Source organism: Pseudorca crassidens, chromosome 8, assembly GCF_039906515.1.
Source record: "Pseudorca crassidens isolate mPseCra1 chromosome 8, mPseCra1.hap1, whole genome shotgun sequence".
NCBI lineage: Eukaryota > Metazoa > Chordata > Mammalia > Artiodactyla > Delphinidae > Pseudorca > Pseudorca crassidens.
The window spans coordinates 94,615,298-94,632,832 of NC_090303.1; the positions used below are offsets into that span (position 1 = coordinate 94,615,298).

The 17,535-nt window shown below is 44.5% G+C and overlaps 1 protein-coding gene and 1 long non-coding RNA gene across 9 annotated transcripts in view; one reads left to right on the plus strand and one right to left on the minus strand.

Moving 5' to 3' along the window:
* Positions 1 to 6,673: 6,673 nt before the first annotated feature.
* On the minus strand, positions 6,674 to 11,322 carry LOC137229399 (uncharacterized). The gene is made up of 4 exons (XR_010945661.1): positions 11,272 to 11,322; positions 9,690 to 9,791; positions 9,105 to 9,183; positions 6,674 to 7,504 (listed from the first exon to the last, which is right to left on the minus strand). It is a non-coding gene; the product is annotated as an uncharacterized lncRNA (long non-coding RNA).
* AGK (acylglycerol kinase) overlaps positions 11,294 to 17,535 on the plus strand; it is an 87,018-nt gene continuing 80,776 nt past the window's right edge. For 4 of the 8 annotated variants that reach the window (XM_067747219.1, XM_067747222.1, XM_067747225.1 and 1 more), the window contains exons 1-2: positions 12,619 to 12,764; positions 16,874 to 16,991. In XM_067747219.1, the coding sequence (XP_067603320.1) occupies positions 16,891 to 16,991 (101 nt within the window). In that variant the 5' untranslated portion in view covers positions 12,619 to 12,764; positions 16,874 to 16,890. Of the gene's footprint in view, positions 11,428 to 11,581; positions 11,874 to 12,618; positions 12,765 to 16,873; positions 16,992 to 17,535 lie in introns of those variants that run through there. The other 4 variants (XM_067747220.1, XM_067747227.1, XM_067747223.1 and 1 more) reach the window with 3 other exon arrangements.

Here is a 17,535-nt window from a genome sequence, read left to right on the forward strand (position 1 = left end):
CTCATCACAAAAATTAACTCAAAATGGATCATAGACCTAAATGTAAAATAAAACTCTATAAAATTTCTGGAAGATAGCATAAGGAGGAAACCTAGATGACCTTGGGTATGGTGATGCCTTCCTAGACACCACACCAGACATGACCCATGAAAGAAAAAAATGATAAACTGGGCTTCATTAAAATGAAAAACTTCCGCTTTGCAAAAGATAATATCGAGAGAGTTAGAAGACAAGCCATAAACTGGGAGAAAATACTTGCAAAAGACACATCTGGTAAGGGACTGCTCTCCAAAATATATAAAGAACTCTTAAAACTCAACAATAAGGAAACAAACAACCTGATTTTAAAATGGACCAAAAACTTGAACAGACACTTCACCAAAAGTGATATACAGTTGGCAAATAAAAAAACATATGAAAATCTACTCCACATAATATTATCAGGAAAATGCAAATTCAAACAACAAGGTGATACCACTACAAGCCTGTTAGAATGGCCAAAATCTGGAACACTGACAACATGAAATGCTAGTGAGGACGTGGAACAGCAGGAACTCTCATTCATTGCTGATGGGAAGGCAGAATGGTACGTCCACTTTGGACGACAGTTTGGTGGTTTCTAACAAAACAAAACATACTCTTATCATATGATCCAGCAATCACACTTCTTGGTATTTACCCAAAGGAGTTGAAAACTTATGTCCACACAGAAACGTACACATGGGGCTTCCCTGGTGGCGCAGTGGTTGAGAGTCCGCCTGCCGATGCAGGGGACACGGGTTCGTGCCCCGGTCCGGGAAGATCCCACATGCCGGGGAGTGGCTGGGCCTGTGAGCCGTGGCCGCTGAGCCTGCGTGTCCGGAGCTTGTGCTCCGCAACGGGGGAGGCCACAACAGTGAGAGGTCCACGTACCGCAAAAAAAAAAAAAAAAAAAAAAAGAAACTTACACACGGATGTGTATAGCAGCTTTATTCATAACTGCCACAGCTTGGAGGCAACCAAATGACCTTTAGTCGGTGAATGGGTAGATAAACTGTGGTCCATCCAGACCATGGAATATTATTCAGGGCTAAAAAGAAATGAGCTATCAAGCAATGAAAAGACATGGAGGAAACTTAAATGCGTATTACAAAGTGAAAGAAGCCAATCTGAAAAGGCTGCATACTATACGATTCTAACTATGTGACAATCTCTAAAAGCAAAACTATGGAGACTAAAAAGATCAGTGCTTGCTGGGGTGGGGATTGTGAGACAGAGAAATAGAAAGCACAGTGAGCACAGTGGTTTTTTTAGGGCATTGAAATGACTCTGTATAATATGATAATGATGGATATATGTCATTATGCTTTTGTCTAAACCCATAGAACATTTAAGACCAAGAGTAAACCCTAAGGTAAACTATGGACTTTGGGTGATTACGACGTGTCCATGTAGGCTCATCTTTAGATAAAAAAAAAGGCACCATTCTGGTGAGTGATGGGATAATGGGGGTAGGCTAGGCAAGTGTAGGGGCAGGGGGATATATGGGAAATCTCTGTACCTTCCTCTCAATTTTGTGATAAACCTAAAACTGCTCTAAAAAATAGAATCTTTAAAAGAACACCTCCTTAAAATTCATTATGGATAGAATTTCCTCCTTCTTGTTTCAGAATACTTAGAAACTGGGTTACTCTGGGAGACTGGGTTTTGCAAAACAATATTGGAGAACTTGCTTGATACAATCAATGTGAACCCTATCTTTGTCCCTTTTCATGCCTATGTTAAACAGCCACCTGGAAAGTGCCAGCTAGGGCCCAGATGTCGTCAGGAGGAGGAGGTGGCAAAAGACAAGGAGACACATTAACAAAAGAAGTCACTTTCGGGAAAAGGCAGGGCCCGTATCGATCATGGGTGAGAATGGGCTTTGCAGAGGGCTTTGCAGAGGGTTCTTCCCATGTTAAATGTGGAAGATATTCTCTCTCCTAGCAACCTGCTGGTTTCTCGAAAGGCCTCATTTACATGTTTCCAATCTGTTAGTTACTACTAACCGTGGATATTAAAGGTCAAAACAAAGAAGAGATTTTAAGCCTAAATACCACAAGATCTCCACTTCATACTTTTCTTAGTGGAAACAAAGTAGTCTAAAGAAGAACCTGTGTGCATCAAATATGTAAACAAACCAAAATGAATGTTAAAGGAATTTGTACATAATTTTTGAGGGTAAAAGTTCCGGTGGAGGAGCGTCTATTCCCATAAGAAGCAGATTCCACCTGAGATGCCTCATATAAGGCTATTTGCTGTGATATGAATGTTATACCGATTTTTCTGAACATTTAACTCTATTTTAATGTCAATGAATCTATAGCAAATGAGCATGGCCCGGGTCCAGGGTCCAGGGGAATGGTTGGAGAATGATTTTAGGAACAATTTAAGGTTAGACATACCAATTGATGTCAACTAGCTCCTTTCTGCCTTCTGTTTTCATCTGTTTTTCCCTTAAAATTTCAACATCATCTTTTTAAAAACATTGTCCTCACTGTGTCTCCTACCCACCAAGAGCCTATGGCTTGTGCTTTATCAAGTCAGTGCTCTTGGCTTCAAGAAGCAGAAAACCCTGGCTCTAACTGGCTTAGACAATAATGGAATTTATTATTTCACATTACGGGATGTCCAAGTTTTTTTTTGTTTTTTTTTTTTTGCGGTATGCGGGCCTCTCACTGTTGTGGCCTCTCCTGTTGTGGAGCACAGGCTCCGGACGCGCAGGCTCAGCGGCCATGGCTCACGGGCCCAGCTGCTCCGCGGCATATGGGATCTTCCCGGACCGGGGCACGAACCCGTGTCCCCTGCATCGGCAGGCGGACTCTCAACCACTGCGCCACCAGGGAAGCCCGGATGTTCAAGTTTGAGCAAACTCCAGGCATAGTCCAACCATTTGCCTCAACGATGTCACCAAGGACCAAGTTCCTTCCACCTCTTCCTGCTCATCCCCTGTGAACTGGCTTTGCCCAAGGGCTGGCTCCCTTCGTGGTTGAACAATAGTTGTAGCAGTTTCAGGTATTATGTACACATATGACCCTATCTATGGGAAGAAGTGGGACCATCCCTTTCATTTTTTTCAACAGCATTATTGAGGTGTAATTCACATACCTTACAACTCTTTCATCTAAAGTTTATAATTCAGTAGTTTTTAGTATATTCATAGAATTGTGCAACTCTCACCACAACCAACTTTAGAATGTTTCATCCCCCTAAAAAGAAATCTCATACCCATTAGCAGTCATTTCCTATTTTTCCCCCAACCATCCCCAACCCCAGCCTCAGGCAAACTCGAATCCACTTTCCATCTCTATGTATTTGGCAATTCTGAATGTTTCATATAAGTGGAATCATACAATATGTGGTCTTTTGTGACTGGTTATTTCATCTAGCATAATATGTTTAAGGGTCATCACCATATCTTTCTTGAATGTCCCCTTTTAAGGAGAATGAAATCTTTCCTGAGATCTCTCAGCAGACTCCCCCTAAGACTCACTGGTCTAAAGTGAGTTACATGATCACTTCCTAACCCAAGCACTGGCAGTGGAAGAGGAATTACTATGAGGACCTTAAACTGATGTGAACTAACTCCTAAAAACAGGGATGGGGTTATCTAGTCACCTGCAAAGTTGTCACAGGCAGGCAGGGACTGTGAAGGTGAGAAGCGTATACCTGAGCAAAATTTGGTTCCTTTTAGGAAAGAAGAATGGGGGAAATGGATGATGGATAAAGAAAGAAAGTGTGTACTACACTTAGTACAACATAATTACAAGTGGAGCCAAGAATCAGTGGTGAAAGAGGCTACACTTATCTTGGGTTTATTTATTCTATTGGTCTTCCTTTCTTTCTGGCTTTTTGTTCTGCGTCTGTAAGTTTCCGACTCTAGGACACTATGAAGGTTCTTTTGCTGTAGGTTTACCATGGTCACTGCCTCAAGTCACTCCATATACCACCCCTGCAGTAGATCCTACCGTTAGGCTTAGCTAAGCTGACCAAGTTCTGGAGCTTCAGGGAAGTGGCAAAAGCAGGGAGAAGTAAGTGAGAAGTGAGAGCCACACAGCACCCTCTCTAGGGTAATCGGCAGCCACCTTTGCTGTTCTAGGTTGATGCATATAACTGGGAAGGAGGTTGCAAGTATAAGAGTATTAGATATATGCATATGCATGTATATATGTATATCTTGTCAGTGAGCATAAAAGTAAAATGTGGGGCTACCTTAAACCTTGAGTCTCTCTCCCTTGGTTTAGTCTCACATTCTCTCACTCTTCCACATTAGGGAGCAATCTGACTGGTGACTTAAGTACTTCTTAAATCCCCCGTGATCCGTGAGTGATCATGGCACTCCTATCTTCCTGTTTCCTCTTACCCTACTTCTAAACAGAGGTTGTTTCCGTTCAAAATTCTTTTTGTTTTTAAAAATTAATTAATTAATTTTTGGCTGTGTTGGGTCTTCGTTGCTGCGCGCAGGCTTTCTCTAGTTGCAGCGAGCAGGGGCTACTCTTCTTGCGGTGTACGGGCTTCTCGCTGCAGTGGCTTCTCTTGTTGTGGCGCACGGGCTCTAGGTGTGCAGGCTTCAGTAGCTGTGGCTCACGGGCTCTAGAGCATAGGCTCAGTAGTTGTGGCGCACGGGCTTTGCTGCTCCGCGGCATGTGTGATCTTCCCAGATCAGGGCTTGAACCCGTGTCCCCTGCATTGGCAGGCGGATTCTTAACCACTGTGCCACCAGGGAAGCCCCCCTTCAACATTCTTAATAACAGATTTTGAGCCAAGAGAAAGTCACCTCAGGATTGGTTCTGGACTAATGGGAAGCTACTGGGCTTCCAGATGGTCTGTCATCGTGTTAGGAAAATACTGCAGATTTAAAAAAATTTTATATTGGGGTATAGTTGATTAACAGTGTTGTTAGTTTCAGGCGTACAGCAAAGTGACTCAGTTATACATATACTTGTACCTATTCTTTTTCAAATTCTTTTCCCATTTAGGTTATTACAGAGTACTGAGCAGTTTCCTCTGCTATACAGTAGGTCCTTGTTGGTTATCTGCTTTAAATATAGCAGTGGGTGCATGCCAATCCCAAACTCCCTAACTATCCCTCCCCCTGCACCCTCCCCCCCATAACCATAAGTTCATTCTCTAAGTCTGTGAGTCTGTTTCTGTTTTGTAAATAAGTTCATTTGTATCATTTTTTTGGATTCCACATATAAGCGATATCATGTGATATTTGTCTTTCTCTGTCTGACTTACTTCACTTAGTATGATCTCCAGGTCCATCCATGTTGCTGCAGATGGCATTATTTCATTCCTTTTTATGGCTGAGTAATATTCCATTGTATATATGGTATGTACCATATCTTCTTTATCCATTCATCCGTCGATGGACATTTAGGTTGCTTCCATGTCTTGGCTATTGTAAACAGTGCTGCAATGAACATGGGGGTGCATGTATCCTTTCGAACCATGTTTTTCTCTGGATATATGCCCAGGAGTGGGATTGCTGGATCATGTGGTAGCTCTATTTTTAGTTTCTTAAATATTACAGATACTGAGACGTAAGTAAGACTCTTCCAGTACTAGGGGCTATGGGCTATCTGTCAGCACGTTCTTCTAATGCCCTCAGGGAAACATGACTTCATTTTATAGGCAGCTGAGTTCACAGTTTCAGTGTGTAGCTTATTTCAACATGTAGCCAGTACCATGTGTGGCAATGTGTTGTGTGAAAGAGACACAAATCCCTATCTTTGACGGTGCAGAATGTTCTCCAAAGATCCCAGGCAAGAGTTGGAGACCAAGGAAAATTCCAAATGACTACTGGGAATTAATTTTCTGCTGTTTAGGAACCTCACTTAACTGTCAGCAATACTGAACAAAGAACATGGGAAAGGGAGAGCATGAGCCATGCCCTTGTCTCTGGCTGTGCACATCTGGATAAATCTTTGGCCTCATCTAAGACATGAATGTGCCAGTGAACCTCAGGGATGCTGCCCAAGGGGCTGCTGCAGGCATCTAAGGCCTGTGGCGTCAGACATGAGTCTTCTTCTCTGGAACTAGAGATGCTCATCATGGACCAGCAGAGGAAAATTTCCAGGACTCTCCCTAACTATGAGAGAGCACCAGGCTCCAGTCCTTGACCAACAGAAGGTCTTGGGGCTGCCTAAGCCAGAGTGTCAGATTTCTGCTGGGCTGCAGGAAACCATTCAAGGCTGGCTAGCAATGGAGCCTGATTATTTTGGGATCTGTGTACATCCTAGTAAAATAGAGTTTGGAAGAGAGTAGAGCTGGTGTAGGTCTCCAAAAACTCCAACCTCTACATCTACCTGGAGGAATGCATACGGGGATTCCCTCATTAACTCTGATGTCGCCCATTTGTCCTATTTTTGTAGATGATTAATGGCTGAAGTGAAAGATGCAGACGAAAAACATTACCCTTGTTCGAGAAAGGGGTAGATCAACAGGGGTGTAGCTCTCAGGAAAGGCTGCAGGAAGGATGTGATTTGGATGAGCAGAGAGAAGGAAAGGGGGCACTGCAGGTTTGCTCTGGGGATGGGTGAGGGATTGCACAAATGGCCCTAAACAAACAAAATGGCAGACAGAAAAATAATTTAGTTTTAATTTTGATTCACTGAAAGTATTGAAATATCGACCTGTCTAGATTGGATTCTCCAGGAAGCATATTCTATGACAGTGTGTATTAATTTCCTATTGGCTGCTGTAACAAATCACCACAAACTTAGTAGCTTAAAACAACACACATTTCTTATCCTACAGTTCTGAAGGTCAGAAACCTAAAATGGGTCTGTAGGGCTGTGTGCTCTCTGGCTCTAAAGGAGAACTTATTTTCTTACTTTTTCCAGATTCTGGAGACTGCCTACGTTCCTTGGCTTGTGACCCCTTCTTCCACCTTCAAAGCCAGCAGAGCGACATCTTCTCTCTCTCTGATCTCTGGTCTCCTTCTTATAAAGATCCTTGGGATTATACTGGGTCCACCTGGATAATGCAGGATACTCTTCCTATCTCAAGATCCTTAACTTAAACACATCTACAGAGTATTCATAGGTTCTGGGGATGGACACGGACATTTTGGGGGGGGGTTATTACGCTGTCTGGCATACAGTGTTTAGCGTTCAGAATCAACACCTGCAAAAAGGGAGAGAAGGAAGCAGGATGGAGTAGAGGGAGAAGCCGAGCTATGATGCAGCCTGACAGCCGCAGCTGACCCCATGAGGAGCTCTGGGGCTAGGATAGCTGGTCAGAGGTGTCTTATTTGGGTCTAAAGTGACAAAGCTGTTGTACTTTCTCCTGGGTCAGGTCATTAGATGTGGGTCACTTCCAGAAGGGCGTGACACTGGTTAAGATGGCTCGCTGCATGGAGGCTGCCCCTGCAGGGGCTGTCTAGCACAGTGCTCTTGGCAGCTGGGACAGCAGGTCTTTCCTTGAAGGGGGATCCAGGTGGCGCGTCTCCATGTCCACTGCTCAGCCTTGGTCATGATGCCTGAAAAGAGGTTTCCATGTTTTAGTGTCATTTGTGACCTTACAGACTACATGTGTAGGATGTGGCTTCCACTCTATCCCCCCACAGGATGTGGGTGGGGTTAACTTCTGTAAACACAGATAATGTGTTTTTTTTTTTCAATTTCTGATCTTTTTTTTTGGGGGGGGGGAGTGTAGTTGCTTTACAATGTTGTGTTAGTTTCTGCTGTATAGCAAAGTGAATCAGCTATACATATACATATATCCCCTCTTTTTTGGATTTCCTTCCCATTTAGGTCACCACAGAGCATTGAGTAGAGTTCCCTGTGCTCTACAGTAGGTTCTCATTAGTTATCTTTTTTATGCATAGTAGTGTATATATGTCAATCCCAATCTCCCAATTCATCCCACCTCCCCCTTCCCCCCCCAACCCCGGCATCCGTCCATCTGTTTTCTACATCTGAAACAGGGATAATCCTTCACTTATTTATTTACAACTGTGTGCCTCTAGAAAGGATATGAAGGGGCAATCATTGGCTTAACCAATGTGGCCAAAACAGTGCAGTTTCTACAGCAAAAATATTAATAGTATAAATTATATCATTTCAAAAATAAATGGGCTGCTTCAGTAATGCTTTACAGTGTCAGGAAATACATGTGTCGTGTGATGGGTACAGTTAATTCCTCAGAGATGAATTTATGGCTCACTCCCATTTTGATGCAGGTATTTTCCCATTTGCAGGTGACCTATCTGAGCCATATGACCTATTGTTCCTGTTTATACAAACGTGCAATTTAAGGAGGGAACACAAAGGTCTCTCTCAGAGACATGCCCCACACCATGGCTACACTCCTCTCTTTTGCAGATGTAATTCTGAGGCTTTATTTTGCGGAGATGTCTTATTTTCTCTAGTCTGAGAATCCAGATAAAAACCTGGGAGACTTCTCTGCTGGGAACTCAACAGCCTGACACCAACATTCCCAATTACTGCCACACTGGCCACAATGAATTAAAGCCTTCATATTAAAGAAATAAAGTAAAGAAAACTAACAAATATTCCCTAATGGTCTCATGAACACGACTCGACTAGTCCTGAGTGAGGTGGGCTGTGAGACACACGACCCTCCACATGCCTTTGTTCTCCCTTCCCTGGAGGGACTGCCTCCCCCGCGGGGTGCTCTTTTCTCCCTGGTGGCAGAGGCCTGTCACCCTTCTCGACAGGCATTCTGGGCATCTGCCTTGTGATGCCTGAGCTTTTCAACAGTGCGTGGCTCTAACTCAAATAAAACCAGAGTTTTCTTTTCCCACAGCTCAACCCCATCCAGATGTTACCTTCCGGTGAGACCCTCACGCCCTCTCCCCGGAGCTTTGGGAGAGTCAAAGCTGTGACCTCCGTTTTGAACAGGGGATCTGAAATCTCATCCCAGCCCTGGTTCTTTGGCATCAGCCCTCTGTGAGTTAACATTCCTGTCTCCTGTCTTCAGTGACCCTGGGGGGTGGATTGAGGAGGGGTCGGTACTCAGAATTCTCGCCCTGGCCGACTAGCACTCCATCCATGTGCACGGATGGCCTGCTCCCGGTGGGCTTGAAACTCTCAGCTCATCCCAGTTTTGCCAAATACATATTCTTCCTTCCAGGGTACCTGGTGGATCCCAGGGATTTTCTGGTTAGCTGGTAGTTGCTTGAGGTTTAGGCAGTGGCTACAGGAAAAACACAAAAACAAAAACATCACAAGTATGTATTGAGTGTTAACTCTGTTCTATGTACTTTTCTAAAGGATTTACCTGTATGGACTCATTTACTCCTCATGACAATCCATTGAAGTAGATACAGTTATTATCATCATTATAGAAACTTAGGTACAAAGAAATTAAAGGTATTGTTCAACTCCCTCAGCTAGTATGTGGCAGAGCTGGAATTCCAGTCCAGGCACCTGGTTCCAAAGGTGCAAATACATTTACCTACTGGACAGTGCTGCCTTCCCGCACTGGCTAAGTGCAGCGTAAAGACCACACTAAATGCCCATCTGCAGCCTGGGCAGTGCTATGCTCTCGTCCAATTGTGCCAATAAGTCACAGACCACAGAGAGAGGCCTCTTTTCACTGCCATAACACTATCCGCACCGTGTGCGCAGATACACGGCCATGCTTGCACAGCTGTCCTCACAGGGGCGCTCACAGGCCAGCATGCACACAAGCACATTCACCGTGGTCAGATCACATCCACACATGATGCAGGTGTCCCAGCGAGACTGGATTCTGTTCTTTGTTGACCCTAAAGACAGAAATGAGTGTAGAGCTCCCTGTCACTGTGTAATCCAAAACAAAAATAAAATCAGCCCTAAAACAACAAGAAAAGATATACATATATAAAAAGTATACATACACAAAATATACATCTATATATAAAGTATAGATATATATTTTAAGAAAAAGCTTCTTTCTATATTTCTTCATTTTCTGATTGGAAAATTATGGAAAATTCATTTAAGCCAAACTTTTCTCACTTTGCTGAAACCCTAAAGGTTAGTCTGCCCATTGGACCATGCAGCATCAAGTTGCAGATTTTTATAGCCTGCAGGCAAGGAGTTCAGCAGCTCATTATCAAATGCAAATGTTTTAGATGGTTGGAAAAGGAGAGTTGAAAATAACTGTCTCTCATACCTAGAATATCACAACATCTTATAGCTAGAAGAGATTTTTTTACGGTGATCCAGTCTCCTAATTGACAGGTGGAAGGGCTAGGAAGTTCACCCTACTGGTAGTGTGGGGTCCTGAGGATTAGAACCCGGCCGAGTATGCTTTACTGCACCATAATCTCGTCGGTGGTTCTCATTTCTCTTAAAACATTCATCTGGGGGGCGATAGTAAGGATGCGTGTCTTTATGCAGTAAATGGGGAAACTAGACTGCAAGCTGTATGAGGGCAGGGACAATGGGCGGGGGTGGGTGCTGCACAGGAGTGCATCCCCTGTGCCTAGTGCATGCGCAGCACTCAGCAAATGTTGGTTGATCCAATGATGGATGGGAGAGGAAAAGTAAGAAACCTTGACTGGTATGGTCCCCACAGCACACGTGCGGGTGAGGGAACTGGTGGGAGGCGGACAGAGAATTAGAACTGCCCTCTGGTGGTCAGCATGGGCCCTGGCTTCTCTGCAGCTCTCTGGCTCTCTAGAATCTATTCACTACACTGTGGCCAGAGGTGTTTAAAATGCAAACCAGATCAGGTCATTCCCCTGACTGAATCCTCTCAGGGTCTTCCCATCCCATTCCATATAATGTCTTCACAATGGCCTGTCTTGCCCACCCCTCCGGCTTCATCGCTACCTCTTATTGCTTAGTTGTCTCTGCTTCACTCGCACTGGCCCCCGACTTGGTAAGCTGCCCCGGGCTTTACAGATTTTGCACTGGCCGTGCCCTCTTTCAGGTTCTCTTTTCCTCTGGATCTTTGCTTGACCTGCGGCTTCTCGCCTTCAGGTCTCAGGTTAATTGCCCCTTCCTCGGAGAGGCCTAACGTAGACGGCCTAACTTAAAATAGTTCTCCCCCCACCCCACTCCTTTTCTATCACCTGTTTTCGTTTTCTTCGTGGTACATAGCACTACCTGAAATTGCCCTGTTCGTTTAGTTATTCTCCGATTTAGTGCCAGGTCCTAAAACAGTGTTTGTCTCGGTAGGCTTTCCATAAAATATTGTTCAGCGACAGAGGGATGAATGATAAGGCTGAATGGATGAATAAATGAGCGATCGAAAACTGAAGGCACCGCCCCCCCCACACACACACATACACACCGGCGCGCCTCGGGCAGCCGCTGCAAACCGCACCCTCCTTGCGCGCCAGGAACCCGCTGCGGAACCCAAGGGCGGCGGCAGCGGTTTCCCTTCGAAGAGCAGGGGAATCTTGAGCGAGCACACAGGAAAGGCAGCTTGCGCGCTGGACGCGTCTTGGTGAGTGCTGCAGTGCCGGGGCGGGGAGCCGGGAGCGGGGCTCGGGGACCCCGCCCGGGCGGGCGGGGAGGGCCCCGGGGCGTGGGGTGGGCGTCGCGACCCGGGTGCGGGCGGAGGGTGGGAGCGAGGGCCGGACGGAACCGCGCGGGGAGGGCTCCCTGCGGACGGCGGGGTTCCTGGTGCCGCTGCGGGAGGCTGGTGGCCTGGGGTCTAGCCCCAGAGCTGCCTTGAACTTGCGTGACCCTTACCCACTTCTCTTGGAGCTGGGGGGAGCGATTCAGCTAACTCATTTGCAAAATGGGGCGAATGGTTGCTGATCGCTTGATGGATTGGTTGATTGGTTCGTTCATTCCAGGTGCTTTACAAGGTTTTGTTTGCTAGAGATGCACAGACAGAACCTGCCCATTGTGGGGTCCCAAGTCTCGTGAGAAAAGCCCCGCCTCATGGTGAGGAGGGTCGAATACAATCAGAATTGGGGAGTTCTTGGGGGAAAAAAACCGAAACCCATGCATTTCGGATGAGACATGCAACAGTTATTTATCGAATGGCTATTATGTGCCACATTTTATTTTTTCAGTAGAAATTTAAGTTTTTACTGAGATTGGGGAATAAGAGTTCTGTTGGGTACTTAGAAGACATATACACTGCTAGCTAATATATTACATATTTGATGATGACTTAAATCCGGAAAAATTTACAAGGTGCATCTATACCCCTCACAGATGTGAACTTTACAGCCAAATGAGTTAAGCAGAGCAGGTGTATCCTCATTTTACTAAGGAGGAAAGTGCATTCACAGCCCCATCAGATGTGATCTTCGCAGCCAAATGAGTTACGCAGAGCAGGTGTATCCTCATTTTACTAATGAGAACATAGAGACAGGTTAAATGATTTACCCAGGCTCTCACTGCCAGTAAGTAACAAAAGTAGGACTAGAATCTAGGCCTCAAGACCCTTGGACCAGCGCTCTTTCCACTACACTAGGTTGCCTGCCTGTTTCCACAGTAGTTTTGTAATACGCAGACCCATTGACACAAAGGGAGTTCCAGTGGGTCATGGGTGGCCTTAAAACGGACTCTTAACGACTGTTAGATTGTTCTCTAACTTCTGTCCTTGCCTTGGATATTTCACCTGTACTCCAACTTTATCTCCTTCACACTGATGAGTCCCAAATCTATATCTTCCATCCAGACAATTTCTCCTGGCTTCAGACTGCTAAGTCCAGACATCCATTGATCATTTCCATTGGCTGCCCCACAGGCATCTCAAACTCAATATCTCCAACACTTTTCTTCATGAACCTACAATCCAACTCTCATGATTGAAATCACTATTCAGTAAGTTGCCCAAGTACAAAACTGGCTTGGTTCCTCTTCTCTCACCTCCTACAATCAGTTGATCACCAATGGCTGCTAGATTCTATTTTCTAAAGATCTGCCACATCTATCCTCTCTCTGTCTCCTTTGCTTCTTCCTTCGTTATGTGCCTAGAGATTGTGGTAGAACTTGCTACCGGCTCTCTGTAGCTTTTAGCTCAGCTTCTTCCAGCCCATTTTCCATTCTGCTACAAAGTGATCTTTCTACAGTCCAAATGTGATCCTATCACTCACTTGCTTAAATCCCTTCAAGGTTTTTCATCATTTTCAATGTAACATCCAAAGTCTTTAGCGTGGAGTCAAGGTCCTTCCTGATCTTTTCTGAACCTCCCCGACCTTCCCCATCCTTTATCTCCAGACTACTATTTCTCAAAGTGTGGTGCTGACCTCCACTAGAAGCATGGGAGTACTCATTAATAATGAAGATGATGATGCCAAAAACTCGGCCTCTGTGCACTGGTGCCGAATTGAATCTTGGAGACAGAGTTTTGGGTGAAGTAGAAAAGAATAGCTTTATTGCTTTGCCAGGCAGAGAGGGACACAGCAGGCTCATGCCCTCAAAAACTGTGTGTCCCAACCCAGGGGGATTTGGTGAGGAGTTTTATAGCAATGGTTCAAGGGCGGGCTTGCTTATCAGGCTCAGGGTGTGTGCAGGGCCTGCGTTCCTTTAATCTGGCCTCAGGTGGTCTTCTGATGGGCTTCTGTGATTCTCGAGGTTATTCAGCTGTGACCTCTCTGAAATGAAGATTGCTTCATCAAGTAGTTACCATCTTCCATTTGTTGGGGGTTTTAGTTCTGTGGAAGAGCTCAAAGATATTGTTATGTGTATCCCTTGAGGTGGAACCAGGACCCTGCCCCAAGGCTGCACTACTGTTTTTTGACTGTTCCCCCCTTGTCTCTGTATCCCTTCCCTTCCCTGATTAGCAACTGTTTGAACCTGCCCTTTGGAACTCGGAAAGTCTAGAAATGGGAGACACAGAAAGGCTTTTGTGCCCAGGAACCCCACAGGGTCCTGCTTGGTTTCACTAACAGCCCAACCAGAACAAGTCAGAGTCTCAGGGGGTAATGCCCAAGAATCTGCATTTTAACAAGTTTTACACTAGAGTTTGAGAGGCCTTGTTCTCACCTTCCATATTTACACTGCTCTTTATACCTGACTCCCCACCTGTGTTTCCCTGAACATACCTTGCTATCATTTATGCCTTTATGCACATCAATCTCTTTAGCTTCTCATTTGGTATTCCTCATTCTCCAAGACCCAGGGTAAATGTCACGCCTTCTGGGAAGACTTCCCCCAGCCATGGACCACCGTGTCACCTCCAGTCTACATTGGGTCATTCTTGTGGCTTCTGACAGAGCCATGACTTACCCCTCAACATCCTTCCCACTGTATTACAATCATAAATTGTGTAATTGTTTTGCACTTGTGGGTTTAACAGTTGCCAGCACTTGAGAATAGAGGCTTGTGCTTCTCTGCCTAGCACCCAGCACAGAGTCCAGCATGCTGAATGAACGCGTGCTTTAGGGTGCGATGGGGAGGCAGCTAATCATCACATGTGCCTTTGGGTTCCTTTGTGTACCATCCTGGACTGTGGCTCTGATTCACAGGAAGGTGGGCTACCTGGCACTGGCTTCATTGTTGCTGGTGATAAGGATGTGTCTGGCCTCGAGAGGAATTTTAAGCAATGGTAGTGTTAAAGAAAAAACTATGTAGTGACACTTGTTGAAGAAGGGTCAGGCAGACTTTACTCAAGGGTAGGGAGAGGCATCTGGGTGGATGTAGAGACCACTGCAGTGGTGGTCTTAGAGTGGGGGAAGGAGGTTGGACTCAACTCTGACTCCAACGAGGACAAATCGGGGTTTATAGCCAAGGGGCAGGGTGGGCTTCAGTGGATGGAAAATTACTAAGAGGGAACTTCAGGGTTAAGGGGAATTCTTGTTAGGCTGACTCAGTAGAGTTCTTGCTGAAGGCAGACCAGGGTGATAAGATATCCAGGGTGGTCAGATACCAACGGTGGAGGTGGGGGATTTTCACTAAACTAAGTGGGATTCTTGCTCAAACTGGATTCTACAAGGGTGGAGAGGGAAGCCCAAGCTAGGGCCTTGTCCAGCAGAGCTCAGAGGAGCCTGATTAAAGTTAGGTCAAGAAGAGAGTCTTCGTGGTTAAAGGGAGTAATAAAAGAACTAGAATCTTCACCAAAAGCTGAAGATTTTTTTTTCTTGGTCTGTTTACCTCATGCACACAAAGTCATAAAAATTTTCTGTATCTGTTTAGAAAATAATTTATTTTTAGAAAATTTAGAAAATACATTGCAATTTAAGATGTAAAATAAATGTCACCCATTTTCTCACAATCAAGAGGGAATTCCTTAAAGTTTCTGTGTGTTTATTTATACTGGTTTTTTTTTCATTTATATTCATGTTTGGACATAATTGGTAAATACCAATTCCATAAGGCTTTTTAATCCTGCTAATTTTACCTAACATTATATTTTTAGTTTTTTCCACATCAACAAAAATTCTTAGTGAAAAAAAATTTAATGTAGTGGGGGGAAAAGTGTTCCTTAACCTTCATAGGGTCCCTAGCTAGGTCTGGAAATTAGACTGACAAAGACTGATCAACAGGAGGAAAGCATACACGTTTACTCAATATGTTTTACATGATACGAGAGCCTTCACAGAGAAATGAAGACCCAAGGAAACAGGCCCGAGTATTTTATTTTAGACAGTCAAGGAGGAGCGTGATAGGGTGAAGGGTATGAGGTAATTATAGCAAATGGGAAACAGCAAGGCCGTGTGTTAGGATTCTTCTTGGCATCCCTTTTTCTTTGGAGACAAATGGATCCTTCCTGCTGGGTATAGGGCAGGCACCTCTCACTGGAGGGTTTTATGATCTGTTTCAGGGAAGAAGGGCAAGGTGGGCAGGTGGGCAGGGTGACCTTCCTGCTTCTGCCATTTCCCCGAACTCCTTCCTCTTAAAATATCCACTCTGCAAGGTGCCATATTTTGGGGTAGCATGTCTTGAACCCCATCACATTCAACAGTTATTTACCGAATGGCTGTTATGTGCCAGGTTTTATTTTAGACACAGGGATACTGCAGTGACCAGACCAGTCAAAATCTTTACTCTCACGGAGTTTACATTCCAGGGGGGTAGGTTAATAAACAAACTAGCACATAAGGATCATCACAGGTTAAGTGCTGTGACGAAAAGAAACAGAATAGGTTTATATGGTCGCTTTGTTTTTGAGTAAAGTTATGCTAGTTTGCCTTCCGTATAGGAGTGTGTGTCTATCTCGTTTTGTCATCAGTGAGTATAATCATTTAAAAATTTTGGTAATTTTATAGGTGAATAGTGATAGTTCTTTGTAATTTGCATGTCTTTGATTACTCAGGAAGTTGAGCATTTTTACAGAGCTATGTGCATTTCCTCTTCATTGAGTTTTCTGTGAATGTTCTATTGAGGGCCTAGTGTTTTCTCCTATTTTGAATAATCCCTTTACATTACTAGTTTGATTACTAATTTGATGATATACACTTTATATATAATGGATAAGCAGACACTCTTTTTTTATTTTTCCTTTTTTTTTCTGGCCGTGCTGCATGGCTTGCGGGATCTTAGTTCCCCGACCAGGGATCGAGCCCAGGCCCTGGCAGTGAGAGTGCCGAGTCCTAACCACTGGACGGCCAGGGAATTCCCAGATAAGCAGATACTCTTAAATAGCGGTATAATGACTGTAAGGAGAAAGCAAAGACAGGACACCTAGAATTCCCTTCTTCTCTTCCTGCTTCTCTCCCCCTTCCTTCTAAGAAGAAGTGATGAGAGAAGAAAAAAGTGTAGTTTAGGTGGAAAGAAGTGAAGAAAGAAAGAAAGAAAGAAGGAAGGAAGGAAAGAAAGAAAGAGTAGGTGGGTGGGTGGGTGAGGAGATGAAGAAGGTGATGTAACTAGGAAGGAGAAGGAGGGAGGAAGGAAAACATGGAGAGGATGAAAGAACCGAAGACAGTCATAGGGACTCTGCACGATTCCCTTGGACAATTATATTTTTTTCTTTTCTGCCTCTACTAATCTAGCAAATCCCTAAGAGAAGATGACTGTGTTCTTTAAAACACTTCGAAATCATTGGAAAAAAACTACAGCTGGGATCTGCCTGATGACATGGGGAGGCCACTGGCTCTATGGAAAACACTGGTAAATATCTGACAGCCCCCATACCCCCCACCTTCACATGCAACAACAAAACAGTTCAAAAGGGCCTACAGTTAAAATCTTGTTTAGCTGTGCTTGTCTCTGTAAAACAGTGTGTTGTAAAAGGAAAGCAAATGTTAAAACCTCAAAGACAAAGGCTTCTTGTTGTACCCAGTTCTGAAAGATGGAAACTGTATAGAGCTATTAACACTTGTACTTCAGTGGACACAGATTACTGCAGCGAGATCAAAACGGGGAGAAATTGAGGGCCGCCTAGAGAGAAACAAGGGACTTCCCTAGTAATAGTAGAGGGTTGGAACTCACACGTGTCCTTGGGTGGTCCTTCCGTTTTCCACTACGGTCTCTCGATCTCTAATAGTGCCCATTGCTAGACACTGAGTCTGCTACCTGCAACCCCTGTGATTTTCCTCATCTAACCCATTAGCAACAACAAAACTAATGAACCCATTAGTTCATTTAAATGAAACAGACTTTCAGACCTTTTGTTTGAATAAGGAATTCCAGGCAGTCTTGGGTTTTATTAGCC